The following is a 19,177-nucleotide window of genomic DNA, read 5'->3' as shown; positions in this document are numbered from 1 at the left end:
TCTATGCCTCCATTTCCTCATTTGTAAAATAGGTATAAAAAAGTGTGAGAATTAAATGAATGAATATATATGCAAAACTGTTCAGGATAGTGACTAGCTCATAGTTATAATTTGATAAATGTTAGCAATTACCATTATTGTTATCAAACCAAAGAGATAACATGAAAAGCATACAGTACAATGTCTCATACATTAAATGTCAAATCAGCTTCCTTCCTCCTCCTGTAGTAAAACTTTTCCCACATATCAAGTATGTATCAATGAATGGAGAACAAAATATGAGAGAGTTTTATAAGAATCATCTCTGGAACTTTTTCAAAATATACATACCACAAATCCACATACTAAATTAGAAACTTTAAGAGGTGTGCATGGAAATAGATGTATTCTAACAAAGTTCTCCATAAGATTCTAATACACACACACACACACATATTCTTAGTTCACCCAACCCATCTCCCACACAAATCCAGTTCTGATAAAGTTATTGAATATCAGTGACTAATGGGATTCCATGCACTGAAACATATATTTTAATATAAATTTCTTGGAGTTTCTATGTATTGTCCCAATAAGGGGCTGACAAATACAACCCACATGTCAAATCTGGCTCACTACCTGGTTTTACATATAAAGTTTTATAGGAACACGGCACACCCAATCATTTCCATATTGTCTTTGGCTGCTCTCATACAACCACCACAGGGCTAAGTAATTGCTACAGAAACTATATGGCCCACAAACTTGAAAATATTTACTACGTGGCCTTTACAGAGAGTTTCCCAACTCCTGGTCCAGATTATTCATACAGAACGCTATTCAGTAACTCTACTAGAACATTTGGCATTAAGAATGAGTTCAATGTAATTACAACATCTCTTAAAGCATGTAAAAAACTAGATGACAAAACAAATAAACAGTTCTTTCACTTAAGAATATAGAGGACAGAAATAATTTTGCCTGCTAGCGTTCCTTCTTTAAGGAAACTGTTCTCCCCCCAAGTCCAACCAAGAGATCTTAGCAAATTAGAGGCCCTATTTCATGGTCATAAGAGTGGAAACAACCTAAATAAGGAAAACGCAGTGCCACTTCCCACCATGGAATAAGGGAAGACATGCAGTCCCTCTCTAATGGTTAGTTAAAATTTGAGATATATGGGGAAAAAAAAGTCAGCATCCATGTCGCCACTATAAAGAAAGAAGCTGCTCTACCTTAGGAGAAAATAGAGCTGAAATGCAGAGATGAGACTAGATAGAAAACAGAGTCTTGGTGACATTCTCGACTCAAGTTCCAGGTATCCTTGAGCCCAAATGCATCCCTGCCATCCTAAGTTAGGGTTATGTAAATCAGTAACTTCCCTTTTTCCCAAGTAAGTTTTAAAAGGGTTTGTAATTCAAGGATTCTAACACAACAAGCAACTTCTCTCTTTAGCTCACGGAAGGGTTTATTTTTTTCGTTTTTCATGAAAATAGGGATAGTTTTGCTCATCCCTCATTAAATCCTTCGTAAGTTAACAAATGTTGGTAATACAGAAACTTATTTTTAAAAAATTGAGAAGGGAGAGGTGCCGGGGTGGCTCAGTTTATTATCTGCCTTCGGCTCAGGTCATGATCTCAGCGTCCTGGGATGGAGCCTCCCCACATTGGGCTCCCTGCTCAGCGGGGAGTCTGCTTTTCCCTCTCCCTCTGCACCTCCCCACTTCATGCATGCACTCTCTCAAATAAAATCTTTTTTAAAAATTTGACAAGGGTACAGTACAGTAACATCTCAATCAGTAGTTACTATTTTTCACTTGATTTTTCCTAGTATTAAAGAACTGATTTTTAGGGCGCCTGGGTGGCTCAGTTGGTTAAGCGACTGCCTTCGGCTCAGGTCATGATCCCGGAGTCCCGGGATCGAGTCCCACATCGGGCTCCCACTCAGTGGGGAGTCTGCTTCTCCCTCTAACCCTATCCCCTCTTGGGCTCTCTCTCTCTCTCTCTCTAATAAATAAAAAATCTTAAAAAAAAAACCTGATTTTTAAAAATATAACCTATTTAACATATATGCAAAAAAAAAAAACTCATACTTCAGGTACACTTATCCCCCTTATCTCCATCTCCTCAATAATAATCATTGATAATCAGAAAGACAAGCTTAAGACATTATAATTGTGATTTACCAAAGATTCTAATTTAGTGCTTATTAACCCTAGAAAATGCAATAATCATATGACAAATTTTCACCAATTAAAACAAAAGCAAAAAATAATATCCCTTTATAACTCAGAAAATTAAGTTCTTTGCAATATCTTCTTTACTGAAAGCTGAAGTTTCACACTTTCAAATTAGCTGCCTGTGTAGTTCTATTTTAAGGATATTTTAATAGAAGATATTATCCTACCACTGGAAAATTATTATAATGGATGAAAATTTTATTTGTATATTTTATAAATACAATATCACCTTGAATCAATTTTTCAAACTCCAAAGTTTAAAGTATTTGATATTTAATTTTAAATTACCTATCTGTACTAGAATCTAATTACAAAATAATACGAGAGTTAGATGATGCTGTGAAAGAGCATTTCACATAACCCTGATATTGAAATGCTTTTTGGATTATGTGGTTGTAAGAGGTTCTGTTAAAAAGCACACTGTATCAAGATGCCTTAACTAACAAATCCTAACTACCCTAACATAACCTTAGGATACTCTCTAAAGGAAAAGAGTTTTGCCATGGGTTTTTAATTTTTAACAAAATTTTAACAAGCTCACTTTTGTCTACTGTGAGGGATCTATCTGAAGGCCTACAGTTAATCTTTTGTCATTTTGCAATGCCTTATTTTATATTCCCCATTACTTTGTGGCCTATAAAGGATCAAGATCATACTTAGATGTTCAATAAACTCTCCTCATAACAAAGCACACATTTTTAAGAAAATTTAAGAAAATTAAAATCAAAATAAGAAAAAAGTTAATAATAAAGTCCTCTGCCCATCCTCTCCTCAATCCCCAATTTTAATTATCTTAGCTACTTAGTTGCCTCCATATCCAGTTTATGTATACTACTTTGCTTAAGAATTACTAACTTCTTACCACAACATTAATACTAACATGTATTGTGTTACTAAGTGCCAGACTCAACTTTATATATATTATCTAACTTAACCTTGACAACAACTTCATGAGGTAGGTGCTATTATACTCCCATTTTAGTCTGGAAAATTAGGACACAGTTCAGTAACTTGCCCAGGGTCACATAGCTAGTAAGTGGCAACACGAGGATTTAAACTCAAGCAGCCACACTTTTAATCTATATCTTCTTAAATCTACCCACTCCACAGTCCATTCTTAATAAATACTTTTGGGATGATGGTCTCAAACTAAATCAAAATAATGAGCAAAATTAAACAAAGAAGTCAAAACTGTTACAAGTGGCATTTCTCACAGCCAAATATAATTTTTTGGTTTACAGGTCAGTAGTTTTCAACTTTGGCTTTTGCCACAATCTATGATGTCACCAATTAGTTGCATTTTCATTTTATATCTATTGATTCAGTGGTTACTAGGCTTAAGGTACAGTATTTTTAAATCTAAATTACAACTACATGACCTATAGCATTCTTCCTGAATAAAAAAAGGCATCAGATTCTAAAGACTTCCAGAAAGACATGTTTTAAAGGTAAAGAGTATGCCAGTAACCTATCAGAAGAAGAAAAACAATTTTCAAAGAAATTTTCTATCTATTTTCTGAAAGCAAATGATTTATTTATGTGTATACATGTATATCTCTAATTATAGGGCAAAAAATAGTAATGGAAAAAGGCAAAATCATTTTCACTAAAGAAAAACTTCAAAAAAGAGATTTTATAAAATCTGATGGCAAGAGAAGTAGTAATACTTTGGCTTCACGTTTTTTTTGTTTGTTCTGGTTTGTTTTTTTTAAGATTATATTCATTTATTTGACTGAGAGAGACACAGCGAGAGAAGGAACACAAGCAGGGGCAGTGGGAGAGGGAGAAGCAGGCTTCCCGCGGAGCAGTGAGCCCGATGCAGGGCTCGATCCCAGGATGCTGGGATCATGACTTGAGCTGAAGTCAGACGCTTAACAGCTGAGCCACCCAGGTGCCCTTGACTTAACGTTTTAAACAAAGGAAAAACAATGAGACATGAATATGGACAAAATTAATGTGAAGCAAAAAATGCTGCTATTTTTAAAAAGAGAGAAACTAGAGAAAAGGCAGTAACAGAAGTTTTGAAATTGATTAAAAAGGGAAGCAAACAAGAGATGAAAGCCCTAGATAATCTAGGCAATCCAGTTGAAAGCTCTGAGTCAGATCTTGCTGAAACAGAGAGCCCCTATAATAATACTCTGGCAAAAGGAGGTATTGTGGCCTCATTCAATGAAAGAGCTAGGACGGCTTACTGAGGATATACTAGTGGATGAAACGGAAGAGTGGTGATAGCAAGTCAGCTGGATTGTAGACCAACATATGGTCTCTATCTCCCTGCTGAAGTCATTCTTCTAACCATTCGAGGGGACAGAAATCTGACACTGCTTATAGGCTAATCAATTCAGCACTTATTTGGCTTCTGTTAAGTGTTTCACATATGTACATATTCCCAACTAGATCATTAACTTCTGGAGAGCAGAAGCTATCCTATCCTAGCTATTTTATTTTCACCCATATAACCTAGCACAGTACTATGCATATAGTAGATGCTCAAACCTACAATCACAACATTAGAGTTAAAAGAAATCTTAAGAGATCTAGTCTAGCCTCTTTCTTTTTATCTGAGATCAGGACCTGAGCTGAGATTAAGAGTCGGACGCTTAACCAACTGAGCCACTCAGGTACCCCTAGCCTATCTCAAAAGCAAAGAAACTAAGAGTAGTTAAATGTCCAATAGCCTAAAGTCACAGAGGTAGGATTAACATCCCTAATCCCATGATAATCAGTTCATCTTTTTCCAAATAGCCTCTAATTTCTTCCATTATGATAAAATGAATAATCACCTACTTCATCAGAAAACAAAGTAATAGCACCAGTATTCACTACATGCTAGGACTTTCAGGCCAGATCTGCTTGGCAGCCTATGTACCTTGGTCTGGGATGACTGCTTTATAAACATTATATAAACATTTATAAACATTATTTTTTTTACTTAATACAATAAATACTCTAAGAGGTATTAACCCAATTTTACAAATGTAAATTGACCATGATAACAGCAAGTGGCAGAACCCAGATTCTGTTTGTCACCAGTGGCTCTTAACCACTATCCTATACCACCTCTCGTTGAATTTAACACAAAAATCCCAAAGTCTCAAGAGTCCAGCACAGTACCTGACCCAAACAAAATAAAGAAATGTTTAAAAGACTGACTAAATGGATGGGTCATTTAATTAATTAAAAAGTAAGGTTCTCTCACAGTAAATACCTCTAAAAAGAAGGTTTCACTGTTCATCTAATTACATAATCCCCTGAGAAAGGGTTTAATAGTGAGCATTTGCATACTAACAGAAGATTTAAAGAATGGCTAATTTCCTTATCCTACAAATAATTCATCTGTTCAACAAATATTAAGTGAGAAACTATTTTTGTTTCTCCTCAGTGTTAAATTCAAAGATAAGTAAAATAAAACTTTTTCCTACAAGATTCTATTCCATAAATTAAAACCCACACAAGTCTCTAAACTACTTACCAAAATCAAAATACATGTGGTACATCTCCCTCCTTCTTTGGTAGAGGAAAAAGAAATAACATTAAATGAACACCTACAATGTGCCAGTTCTTAATCCTCAACATACAGTCTCGCTTAATCCCTTACAGCTAACTGAACTGGGCCACATCTCCATTTCTGATGAACAAATTTGGGCTTTAAAAGATTAAGTACTTGTCTCAGGTCCCTTAGCTAATTACTACAAATTACAGAATTGGAACCTAAGTCTGTCTGACCAAAAGTCTATGTTCTCTTCTAAAAGAAGTTAAAAGTATTATTTTATTTGCTCACCAAAGCATAGAATGGGTTTCTTTCCAAGGGAGACTTGAAAACACTGCTTATTTTAACAACAAAAAAAGAATACATTATCACAATCCTCACAATAGCCTATTAGTTATTATCATTTCATACTATTATTATAAACGATGAAGCTAGAACTCAGAGAAGTAGCTTGCCCAAGAACATACTGCAAGGAAGCAGAACTTTACCAGATCTGCACCAGGTGTGCATGCAACACTAACCACAGTAATAATGCAGAAAGACCTTAGCTCTTATAATTCTAAGCTTAAGATGCAAAACATCTAAATTAATCAGACCTTGTGTTTGCTAGGTGAAAAAGAATGGTAGGGGCGCCTGCGTTGCTCAGTCGTTGGGGGTCTGTCTTCGGCTCAGGTCATGATCCCATGGTCCTGGGATTGAGCCCTACATCCGGCTCCCTGCTCAGCGAGAAGCCTGCTTCTCCCTTTCCCACTCCCCCTGCTCATGTTCCCTCTCTGGCTGTGTCTCTCTCTGACACAAGAAAGAAAGAAAAAGAACGGTAGATATCACTTGTATCAACTTCCACTTTCAATGATAAGCCTATCTTCTAATAATATTCTTTAAATAGCAACCTGAAGACTGGTCTCTAAATTTCAAGCCTACAGGCCATCTCATTATTACAAGCAATATCTCTCTGGATTTGTTACCAGTTAAAATTATTCCTAAAATACCAATGTATTATTTCACAAAGCAAAGGTTTGTTAAAAGAACAGTATGTTAAAATACATAAAATCAACATTTAAGTATTTGAAACTTTCACAGGAATAGATGAATAGAAATATTCCTTAGCAATATTTTCAATGCATCATCTGAAAACTTTATTTCTTGGCATATTTTTAAGGCCTAAGTGTGAACTAAAAGAAAGGATGCGTCCAATGCCAGTTCTAAAAATGGTACTACCTTGGTCACAAAAATATTTAGTTTTACTGTACAGCTCTGTTTCTCAGGAATCCAGAGGAGCCTTTTCTATTGAGAGTGGCTCAAGCATATTCCTAAGGAACAGTCCCATCTGTTTCTGGTAAATCAAAGTGATGAATAAGAGGGTGGTTGAGTATTAATATATAGCATGTTTAAGTGTGCGTCTTTATTTACATTTTACTAAATAATAAAAACATGCTTTAACCCAAAATTCAGAAATAAGCAGAATCATTCTACTGCAAAGTAACCAGGTAGAGACTTCCATGTTTGTTCCCCCCACTACAACACAAAGGTTGTCTTCTTCCCTTAGCCTCATAAAAACTACAGGAGTTCTTCAGGAAGCTTTGCCACTGCCTGATCGCACCTAAGTGTGGATCATTAAAAACTTGAATGTATCACAAATTACTTCCAGTACTGAACTAGCACTAGCTGAGCTATAAACTAAGAGGTAAACAAGTACAGAATGTGACTGATCCTGGAGCGGGGCACTGTTTACTTACATGGGAAGATACTCATGTTGTGATGGGAAACGTGTTGCACTGTCCTCCCCTGGCTCCAAAAAACAAACAAACAAAACAAAAAAAAGGTACTTTGACAAGCTAGTGTAATCGGGGGTCTATTCCCAAAAGTTCTGACCTCTCTCTTTAATCGCTTAAAGACAGACGCTCAAGTAAGGACACAAGGTGCCCGAGGTGCTGCCTGTGGCATAACCTGGAAGGACACCACTTTATCCAAAAACTGTGTTCTCCCCCAACAGTGATGACCTAAATGGGAGGAACAGATACTGTCATTCACCCTAGCGAAGCAAAAGAGAAGATATCAAAACCAGACGCGCTCCCTCCTCGCCCCCGAGAAGCTTGTAGCAGGACTAGGGGCGTAAGTTGCGGTTCCAAACCAGCACCCAGGCCCCCGTTGCCTGTGCACCCGCGAGCAGCGTGGCGACAGAGCAGAACCATCAACATCTCCACCTCTGTCCTCTAGGCACAGCCAGGGACTGCGTCCCAGAGCCCGCCCCGACCAGGCCCGCCCCGCTATCTCCACCCCGTTATCCGCTCGCAGCTGCGCTCGGGCCTGGATTTGCCTCCCCGCCCTCCCCAACTTCGGCACGTTCCACTACCCCGACACGGTTAGGCCACAGCCCTCCGCAAGTCGGGGGGGCAGGGGAAAGGTCGGGGCCCGAAGGGCGAGGAATGCGCTCGGTGCGGTCCCTCACCTCTGGATGGAGAAGGGGCACGCAGCCCGCTTCGGTATCGTACTCATCCGGGCCGTCCGCCATCTTGGTATTAAATCCCTCCTCCCGCTGCATGCCGGGAGAAAGCGTTTCACCCTCGCGGGGCTCGGGCGCGGCGGAGGGCACGCGCGAGGGCGAGCTCGAGCCCCGCCGGAGGCGATGCGGCCGCCTCCTCCGCCTCCTTCCCCTCCCCCCGTGCCGCCCCCCTTTGCCCCCACCCCACTCTGAGGGCGGGGGTCCCTGCGCGCGTGCGCGCGAGCCGGGCCGGCCCCGAGCGGGAGCGCGCTGTGCTGCACTGCGCGGGGCCAGACTGGCGGAAGGCTCTGGGCGTGGGCAGCGCGGCCCGGGGGCGGGCCTCGGGCACGAGGCAGATGTGCGCCACTGTCCGCTCGAGGGAGGCGGCCGAGGGACGACTCGGTAACGCGGGAAACCTGGCCGCCCGGTGGGAGCAAGACGAAGCTGCGGCACCGCGTAGCGGAGAACTGGGGGCCTCGGGCTGCCGAGGCGGCGCACGCCCACGAGCACCTTGTCCGGCTCCGAGACCCCCGGGACTCCTTCCCAGAGACCCGGGCGGAACCTTCACCAGGCTCCAGGTACAAGGCTTTGGACTTTTAGGCTTGAATCCAGACGTGCATCGCTCCTGAAGACTACAGACGCGCCCCCTTTCTCCACACTCAAAAAGATCATCCCGCAATTTATGCCTCCGGGGGGCGCCCGGAAAAACATGGGTGAAGCTTGAGGCTTCCTCCTAGAGAAGCCTTTTTTAAATGACCCAACCTGCCTTCGTTGGTCTTGAATTAACTGAATTAACAGTAACTACATAAAAAATTTACACCCTCAAAGCCCACACACCCCCATCTGCTACATTTTAATGTAACCCAGGAATGCAGAGCGGGAGTCATTTAAACTGAATTCGCTGAAATTCGAACCCGATAAAATGATTAAAGCCATTTTTAAACGGATATTAGGGCTCTATGATGGGGGTGGGGGGAATTCCTTCCTAGAAATGTGCTGATGGAACAATTATAGAAAAGATGTATCTCTGCTTTTAGCTATTAAGAACTGTAAATCTAAACTGCTCAGAGAAAGACTTAGGAGACATCACGAAACATGCCTATTAGAGAGATTCTGATACTAACCTGTTTCCTGTTAAAGCCAAATCAGCCAAGACCACCGGGAAGAAGCCTGCCATCTGATAAGGTCAGATTTATGTGTAAATCAGGAGGAAGGGCACTCCAGAGGAAGCGTGGAGACCACGGGAAAAGGGAGGATGAAGTGTCTTTTGTAAGGTTTAGGTTCCCGCCAAAGGGAGTCAGGAGGGTCTAGGGAGAGCGAGTACCAGTTCTGGATTGGACGCTATTTGTGAGGTGGGATTAGGAAAAGCAGGGATTAACTGGGGATTGGATGCTATCATGAGGAGAGGACCATTCACTAATTGGGTGCACCCAGCAATAAATAAAAATAGCTGAATAGCTAATAATAGCTAGCTATTAGCTATTAAAGAACTAGATACTAGCTAGAGATTAGCTATTAAATAGCTAGAGAGCTAATAAATAGCCTTGGCGTCATTGGTAAGAGAGCAGTATCACTCAGATAGGTGGATACAGCTTTTTACAGCTGCTGCATGGCCGTGGGAAGAACAAGATTCTCTGTTAACTGCAGCTGGTGTATCTGTCTGTCCTCCCAGCACTGCTGCTTTTTCTCCTTTCAGTCTGAGCTGATTTTAATTCTTTGGGTCCTAGCCCAAACGAAAAATTTTGGTTTGACTCTTTCACTCAGCATGCAGAACTAGACAGAATTAGGGTTCTCCCTTTGGTGCTCCAAACTGCTTTTAGATGCATTTTAACATGGACAGAAGTAATTTTTACTTCAACAATTCAATTTTCATCTTGCTCCCCCTTACCCTATGTCATACATTTACTGGAAATAGAAGATGGGAGTAAAGAAAAGAAACAGTTGGGAGATGGGGTAAAGAAGATACTGAATTGTGGGGGAGTGACATAAAGACAAGTATAGATAACAGGAAAGAATGTTTCACCGGTGCCCATATATTAGGAACATTGGGGTGTATGAGTTCTCAAAAAATGGAGATGTTTAGCCTTCCCAGAGATCACTGCTGTATGACGGAAAACAATAGTTATTAAATTAAGAAAGAAAGAAATCAGGAGTAAGAGCAGCCATTCTTGGGAAAATATGTTGAAGTTGAGGCTTGGGTGAGGTTCAATATGGACCGAAATGAACCCTATAGATATAGTCAGAGTCCATCTCGGTAATTGCATAGTTCTTATCTACATGCAGATTTGAGTCAATATATTCAGGCTACTGTGAAGTACAGCCAAGAAAGTAGACATGTCAATGGATAAATTGGCAAAAGAATACCATAGAATTAGGGAGGTATGCAGAATAATTGCTGAAAGAGAATAAAATACAAAGAGAAGATGGACCTTGTTAGAGAAGAATTATGAAATGGATTTAGAAACAGAGAGGAATGGGGAATTATTGTATAGATGTAGCTTCATATGTAATTTCAGAGAGTACTAGAGCTAAAGACATCATTAGAGGTCATCCAGTTCTAGTCAAACTCTAACATTTCACAAATAGGGAAATGATAATTGGGGAATTTAAGAAATCTGCTTAAAGTTATAAAACTAGGTAGCAGCAGAACATGTCTAGGAGCCTTCTAACTCTTCCCCATCTACTGTTCTTGGTTCTACCCCACATTTTTTCTGTTGCAATTATCCTCAGTGAATTATTATTTGGTCTATTTAATACTTTATTAAACGCTTTTTCTGTGAAATGCTAGAATTAGTAACCACAACAAAGATAATTTTTAAGATACCATACAGATTATTTGACTTAGCTAAATGCTGTTCCTTAGTTATAGTCCTTTGAAATCTAATGAGATCCACTGATTGTAAGATTTTCCTATAAGCTATTTCATAAAGTTCTGTATCTCATTAGAATTGTGGACTCTAGAACCAAATAAGATACTACCTACTTAAAACTTGGATGGGGGGCGCCTGGGTGGCTCAGTTGGTTTAGCGACTGCCTTCGGCTCAGGTCATGATCCTGGAGTCCCAGGATCGAGTCCCGCATCGGGCTCCCTGCTCGGCAGGGAGTCTGCTTCTTCCTCTGACCCTCCCCCCTCTCCTGCTCTCTCTCTCTCATTCTTTCTCTCAAATAAATAAATAAAATCTTTAAAAAAAAAAAAAAAAACTTGGATGGGGCAAGGTATTGGTATTTTAACACAGAAAAGCAAGGACATATAGCAATACTCTATAATCTTATTTTAAATGAAATGAGAACAATATTTTTGTACTCATCTTCTGTAGGAATCACTGATGTAAATAAAATTAAGCAGGAGAATTAAAGGAAACATGTGGAACTTGACATGTGTGATAGTCAACTGCTAAGCCAACAATTCTCATCTCCTGGTATTCACACTTTTGGGTCGTGCCCTCCCACACTGAATAGGGCTGATATTGCAGAAAAATTTTGTGTGACTTTGGAAGCTGGATCATCAAAGGCATTGTGGATTCTGTCTCATTTTCTCTTGGATTACCAACTCTCGGGGATCTAGCTGCCATGTCATGAAGACACTCATGCAGCCCCTATGGAGAGGTCCACATGGCAAGGAAGTGGAGCCTCCTGCCAACAGCCAGCATTGACTTGGCAGGCATGTGAATGAGCCACCTTAATAGCAGATCTTCTAGCCCTAGTCAAGCCTTCAGATGATTGCAACACCAGCTGACATTTTTACTATGAGCTCATGAGAGACCCTGATCCAGAACCACCCACCTAAACTGCGCCATGATTCCTCAACCACTAAAATTGTGTAAAATATTAAGTGTTTATTTTTCTGAGCTGCTGAATTTTGGGATAACATTATATTATATTTTATTATTATATTATATATATTTTATTTATTATACAGCAGTAGTAGATAATCAGTATGTAAAGCCTGAAACCCCTGAAATCATTTACAGAGTTATGTGTTTATAAGAATACAGCAGGATCAAAACATCCAATTTGATTTAAAAGAACTGTTCAATTTTTTCCTAAGTTTTAGTCCCTTAAAAGGAATATATAACTGAATTTGGGGGTTTGTTTGTTTTTTGTTTTTTGAGTAGGCCCCACGCCCAATGTGGGGCTTGAACTCTTGACCCTGAGGTCAAGACCTGAGCTTAGATCAAGAGTCAGACTCAACCTATGAACCCACCCAGGTTCCCCTGTTGTTATTTTTGGTGGGGGAGAGGGAAGTGTGGCATGCAAATTCTTCCTTTCCAGGGAATGTTTAAAAACTGAGCTGGTCACATCCCTAAAGAGAATGGAATCAGTTCTAGTAACTTGGGGTCAGCCTTCAAGGACCGTCAATGTGAAAGATAATGGAACTTTGTGTTGAAAAATAATGAGGATTTGAAATAACAATGTAATTTTGAAGGGGGAACAAGGAGAAAGGATTGTCCAGGTAGCAAGAGTATGGAGTGCTAGATCTGAATTTGTCTAAGAAAATATCCTGCTGCCAAGAAATGGGGAGTTGTGGGGAGTGAGTGCACTCATAGAAGATGGGAAGAGTCCCCTGTGAAGGCATGTTGAGTGCCCAGGAGCCTCATGGATCAGAGCCCTTTGCAACAGCCATTCTGTACATGGAAGCAAATTTTTCTTGTTAGGCACCAGGGCTCCACCATTTTACTACTCCTTAGGAATAACAAGGTATGGCCATGCCAGGCAGTGCCACTAAGTTTTATTTTACTCTTTGTCTTTTGACCCTCCACCCTCTGCAATGTTCCTGGGCACCTCTAAGCCCAAAAAGATCACATGAGCACCTGCCAGTGGGGAGATAGGAAGAGTAAGAAAGGCTCAAGTGAACAAGCTTGAGACTAAGACAGTGATCAATGAAAGCCCTTACATGCATATGCACTTTTTTTTTCTGGAGAATCTATAGCTTTCATCAGATTTTCAAGTGGGTATATGATCCAAAAAAGGTTGTTCATATCTAGGAACATTTAAAATGTAAAATCTCCATTGTTTTAGAAGTACTGCTCCCTTTTACATAAATGAAAATTTATATTGGGCATTTTTACTATATTATTATATTATTTACGTGATATTAACTTACATGAGTGATTTGTAAATGACAGTCTCCATGAGGACAAGAATACCAATCATATACGTAATACTTAGCATATTGCTTTCTCAAAGTAGTTATTCCATAATTATGTTACATGAATAAATAATAAATGAAGAAAAAAAAGAAAGCATATATGAGCCTTGGTAGGAATAAAATTCCACATAATCTATTTCTCATAGTAGGGAAAAGATGCATTTATACCAACTTTTTTAGGATTCAGGTGTAGTATGTTTTGGTTGAAAATAGAAAATGAACCAGAGTGTGCTGGTTAATCTGCATTACCCCTTCTCCCTACTACACCCCCCCCATCCCAATCCATTATTTGCTCTTTTCTGCCTTATGCTCTAGCAAATTGATCACCAAGGACTGCATGTCCTGCGCTATCTGGCCAAGTTGGCTGCTGTTTGGGTTTGGCTGATGGGAGGCACTGGTGTAAGAAATAGCTCGGAGTATTTCTTCCTACCGCCTCCCCTGCTTTGACAAACCATCTCTGTCAGCAGTTTCATCCCTCTGAGACTACAGTGCCTACCTGGTGGTCCCTCTTCTACAGTTCCAGGGGCAGCTCTTCTTGCTCCCTTCACCCTGCCCATATCACTGTATGTAGTACTTTCACTAACACTTCTTCCTTTGGGTCATGTGGAGGCAATTCTATTTCCTGGAAGGGCTCTGACTGATGATACACATTCTAGGTACCAGTCATTGTTCTAAATCCTTCATGCACATGATCCCATTTAATGCTCATATGAAGCCTAAGAAGTAAGTACTGTAAATATCTCCCTTTTACAGGTAAATTGACCCTTTACAGTGAATTAATATAATGGCTACATGGGATTCTGTAGGATATCTACATATTAGGTAGTTTGCAAACAATTAATGATGCGTTGTCAGGCCCTGAAATCAAATATGTAGACAAAAGGTAATAAGCTATTAGGTTGATATATGCTAGTTAATTATGTTATCATGACTGGATAGAAAGATACACCTCTGTTGCCATAAAATTACCTCTTTGATCCAATGTCAGATACACTATTCATTAGTTTTTCTCTGACAATTCAACAATCCCAGAAAACTTTTTGTCGTTGACTATCTACATAGTACTTAAAATTAGTCACAACTTTAAGAGGAAATGAAGTTAATTCTTATTAAAAATACATCTTTTATGTTGCTACCATTAGGGAATGAAAGCAGTTGAGAGAAGCTTTGTGTCATAGCCCTCTGTTTGAATCGGGAAATATGGAAAAGTCAAAACATGTTTTCGGTGATCTTCCACATCTTTCCCACATCTCTGCCCACCCTCTGCTTGCACCCTGTATGCTGCCATATTGTTAATGTCATTTAAGTTTTTCAGAATGACTGCTGGACTACAGATCAAACCCATGCCAGGAACAAATTAGGTATTCTTCACGCTTTGTCTTAAAAAAAGAATAGGGCTTTGGTTGTTGCCATGCATGAAGGAAATGGCCACAACTATGACATCCACTCTCTTGTCACCCAGATTCTAGAACAGGATACTCATGTTTCAGACATGTTTAACTTAGTAATGGAAAAGGCGACAGTTGTGCTAATAGGGCCTTGACTCACTATGCTGGACCCCTGTCAAGGCTCCTGTTTAAGAGAACATTAAAAGACGTAAACTTTTATAGCAGGACTTCATTAGGATAGTATGAATGTATGGTAGCTATTGTAGAAGTAGGCTGTGACCAGGCCACACCCATAATGTCCCCCAGCATTGCTGTCCCTGACTCTTCCCCAGGCTTCTGGCCCATCATTGGAGAGAGATATCCTGAATGATTTTTGCCTCCTATGGCTATAAGAACCAGGGACCAGAGGCTTTTCTCTCATTATCTTATTTATACCTAAGAATCAAACAGAGTTGGAAATCTGACTACAGTTGGCTCAACAGCTTTATCTCATTTAGGAAACAGTTTAGTAAATCAAACATTCTTCTATCCAGATTTTCCAGGCTAGTCAGACCACCTGGGTTTGAATCCCAATTCTACCATCTTAATTCTGTGACCTGAGAAAAGTTACATACAGTGTCTGGCTATAACATGTGTGCATGGTAGCCATGTCATTTCTTTTCATCTTGCTCAGGCTTGGATAGTCTGACAGACATTCTCTTTTCTGTAATATGGTGTGAATGATGTTTTTACTTCCTTGCCTTCATCTCTGAGTCCAGTTTGGCTTCCACTCAGTTTCTGTTAGCAGAGTATTTCATCTTCTGTTTACTTTTCCGTACCTCAAGGAAATGGTAGGAAGGAGAGATAAGCTCTGAAAGATAAAATTTGCGTTAGAAAACTCGGGCCATACTTTCTTTGCTGAGTGTTTGTCCTAGCTGAGAATTATATCTTAATCCCATTAAAAAAAAAATCTTCAGACATCAGATAGTCTCCCCATTTTAGTGAGTAGTCCTTTTTTAGGGTCAGACCCATAGTTCACTTTCCCCATATCACCAGCCTTTCTTTCAGCTATTTCTAGTAATGTACAGTGAGAAAATGAGAAATGTAAGGAGATCCATTAAGTTTATTACTCTAGAAATTTGGGGATATCCGTGCTAATCTCATAATTTGGTACTTGTTTCAGAATGTTACATTTCTTTGTGTATCTGGAAGTTTTTTTATTTTTCTTGTTTTAACTTTAGGGTATGCCCCTTTCATTTTTTGGTTGTTGAACTGATGAATTTTCTAGACTTTTTTTGGGGGGAGGGGGGCAGGTATTAAGGAGAAAAAGTCTGTTGTGCACTTTTAGTTGGCCACCTGGACTTTTGAAAAATCCCCAGCCCATGAGAGTTTTCCTCCATACCCAGTCAACTTTTGATATGCTCATATAATCAGATGCTCTAGAGAATATTCCCCTATCACTGAACCTGGAGAGTCCCCTTAACTCCGCCACCCCTCATTGCTGAGGTTGGGTTCTAACTAGTTACCTCCTTGATTGCATGGTTTTTCCTACTTTCATTCTCTGAGATTAATCTCAAATTCAGCTTTTGGGATACTTGCTGTTAAACTAGTCCATCAAAAGAAGGCACTGGAAACCACAGATTTCCAAGCATACATACACATAATTTTGCATAAATATCAAAGGGTTCAAGACTCCCTGAGCAAGGACCCCCTGCACCCAGCTCCCAGCTCATCAGGGAGTCTGCCTTGCCCTCTCCCTCTGCCCCTTCCCCCTACTCGTGCTCTCTCACTCTATCTCAAATAAATAAAATCTTAAAAAAAAAAAAAAGAAAGAAACTGAACACTGGTTCTGGCTTTACAGCTAATTAACTGGATGATTTTTGTCACTTTAATTTCTCAGCCTCAGTTTTGTCATCTGTAAAATGAAGGGGCTTGGAATAGGTGCTCTCTACACTCTCTTTCATCTTTATGATTCTAATGATAATACCATGCTACACACAGATGATAATTTCCTTTTAAACTGTCACAATGAAAAGTCCACAGTGTGTGTAATTAACCTCTGTTCTGTTTGTAAGTTTTTACTATCAGAAATTTCTTCCTGATTGCTATCCTAAATCCCTCATGCTATAGGTCTTCTTTTTTTTTTTTATCTTCTCGGTATTCTTCATATTCTCTTTTATCTTCCTTACCCAAATCATTCCCAAACAGGTAAGTCTCACTAGTGAAACTTAAGGAAGGACTTCCATTACTAAGTACCCTTTTTCCCACTTTTAAATCATTAACACACATGGTAATTGAGACAAGACACAGTTGTAACACCAAAAGGCAATCCATTAGATATTCTGTCTCTCAGAAAGATAAGAGGAGCTAAACTGTTGTAGTTGCAGTATCTGTTATTCTCTGCTCTTCCCTTCTAGATTATACTTTTCTAAGCTTCACTCAGAGAGAAGGTGGCATAGATAAAGATACCACATTAAGAGAATAAAATAGAAGTGAAATAATTTATCTGAATCTAAGGCCTTACTACATTTTACGCATCAGCATCAAGTTGCTACATCTCCAGAATCCTGCAGAATCCTATTCACAATACTTGCTTATCTAGACATTAACAATTTTCTATTTTTTAATCAGCTTTTCAATTTGAAAAGTAGTAATTGCCCATCCTTTAAAACATTTAAATAAGGTAATACCTACAATTGAAATTAAGTCTCTTTTTCCTCCCCATTCATCCCAATAACACTTCCGAGAGTTAATCATAATTAATCATAGTCTTCCCCAAATTTTAATGTATATACCTATATATGCTTAAGATGACATCCTGGGGCGCCTGGGTGGCTCAGTCGTTAAGCGTCTGCCTTCGGCTCAGGTCGTGATCCCAGGGTCCTGGGATCGAGCCCCGCATCAGGCTCGCTGCTCAGCAGGAAGCCTGCTTCTCCCTCTCCCACTTCCCCTGCTTGTGTTCCCTCTCTCGCTGTGTCTCTCTCTGTCAAATAAATAAAATAATAATAATAAAAAAAGATGACATCCTAACTGCAAACTGTTCCATACCTTGCTTTTTTCCACTTAAGAATTTGACTTGGATATCCTTCCACTGCAGCATTTATAGTTCTAATGGCTTAAGTAGTATTCTCCTGGGTCCTTTAGTATCAGAATATTTTTGGCTTTTAGTCAAGTAACAGAAAACTTGACTAAAAGTGGCTTATATGATAAGGACCTTTATTGTTTCTTACAACAAGAAGTCTAGAGTCAAGTTAATTCAACACAAGTAATTTCATGAAGATTCAAGTATTTTCCAGGTTAATTCCACAGCTCATTAATATCATGAAGATTCAGATTCTTTCTACTCTGCTGTTCTCAGTAAAAAGGCAAGAAGCCTCATGGTCGCAACATGGTTACAGCAGCTGTAGGCATTACTCATCACATAGCAGTATCTACAGGCAATAAAAGTACTGTTCCTTCTCATGGGCCTCTTTTTTAAATCAAGGAAAGCTTGTAGCATACCATCCCTCAAGTTGCATTGGTCAAGATGCAACTACCTGTCCATGCTAAAGCCAAACTTTGGCAAAGGAAGTTAGACCACCCTGGTTAACTTATAGAAAGGGTTGACAAGCTGTGGCTTATGAGCAACTCTGACTCATTGCCTGTTTTTGTATAGGCCACAGACTATGGGTTTTATATTCTTAAATAGTTGCAAAAAATCAAAAGAAAAATAATACTTTGTGAAACAAAAATTAAGTGACTTCCGGGGAAGATGGCAGAGTAGGAAGGTCCTAGGCTCACCTCGTCCCATGGATACAGCTAGCTAATATCCACATCAGTATAAATAACCCAGAAAATGATCTGAAGACTGGCAGAAGACTCTCCAAGCTAAATGTAAAGAAGAGGCCACATCAAAGAGGATAGGAAGAGCAGAGACACAATCAGGAGTCAAACAGACTCACAGGACTATCCACAGGAGGGAAGGATGCTGCAGGCATGGAGAGGGGTGAGGAGCAGACCTCACCCCAGCCATGGGGGACCTGCGCTGGGAAGATGAATTCCCATAACATTTGGCTTTAAAAACCTGAGGGGCCTAACCTTGCAAGTTCTTGCAATTAGTGGGGCTTTACACCTGGAACTTTAAGACCTGAGAGAGCTGAGAGGGTTATAGAAAACTGAGTCCCTGCCCTTAAAAAGACAACACAATAAATAGCCCCATGAAGATACAGCATAGAAGCAACAGTTTGAAAAATGCCTGGGATATATGGGAGGAAGATATATTTACTAATCTCAGAGCCTGTGCTGGAGGGGCAGGGATCTTTGGGAGACCTCACCAAGAACAAAAGAGCCAGAGGGCCCCATTTCCCTCCCCTGCTCCCCAGCCTAGATACACTGATACCTGAGGGAAATAGCACAGCCCAAACACTCTCCACCTAGCTTCCTAACAGCATGCCCTGCCCCCATACTCTTATGCAGGCCTGCCCCCTCCAGTCTG

General features: G+C 39.9%; 1 protein-coding gene and 1 long non-coding RNA gene across 3 annotated transcripts in view; one reads left to right on the top strand and one right to left on the bottom strand.

The window, feature by feature from the left end:
* ZDHHC17 (zDHHC palmitoyltransferase 17) overlaps nucleotides 1-8,354 on the bottom strand; it is a 92,050-nt gene extending 83,696 nt beyond the window's left edge. For both annotated transcript variants that reach the window (XM_006737762.3, XM_031032935.2), the window contains exon 1: nucleotides 8,155-8,354. In XM_006737762.3, the coding sequence (XP_006737825.1) occupies nucleotides 8,155-8,247 (93 nt within the window). In that variant the 5' untranslated portion in view covers nucleotides 8,248-8,354. The remainder of the gene's footprint in view (nucleotides 1-8,154) is intronic.
* Nucleotides 8,355-8,452: 98 nt separating this feature from the next.
* Nucleotides 8,453-17,740, top strand: LOC145721852 (uncharacterized). Its single transcript, XR_014145815.1, has 2 exons — nucleotides 8,453-9,372; nucleotides 11,505-17,740. It is a non-coding gene; the product is annotated as an uncharacterized LOC145721852 (long non-coding RNA).
* Nucleotides 17,741-19,177: the final 1,437 nt, after the last annotated feature.

Source organism: Leptonychotes weddellii, chromosome 5, assembly GCF_054177405.1.
Source record: "Leptonychotes weddellii isolate Sample4059 chromosome 5, ASM5417740v2, whole genome shotgun sequence".
Classification (NCBI taxonomy): Eukaryota; Metazoa; Chordata; class Mammalia; order Carnivora; family Phocidae; genus Leptonychotes; species Leptonychotes weddellii.
The sequence above is the reverse complement of the archived record's forward strand: the minus strand, read 5'-3'. Positions and strand labels throughout refer to the sequence as shown.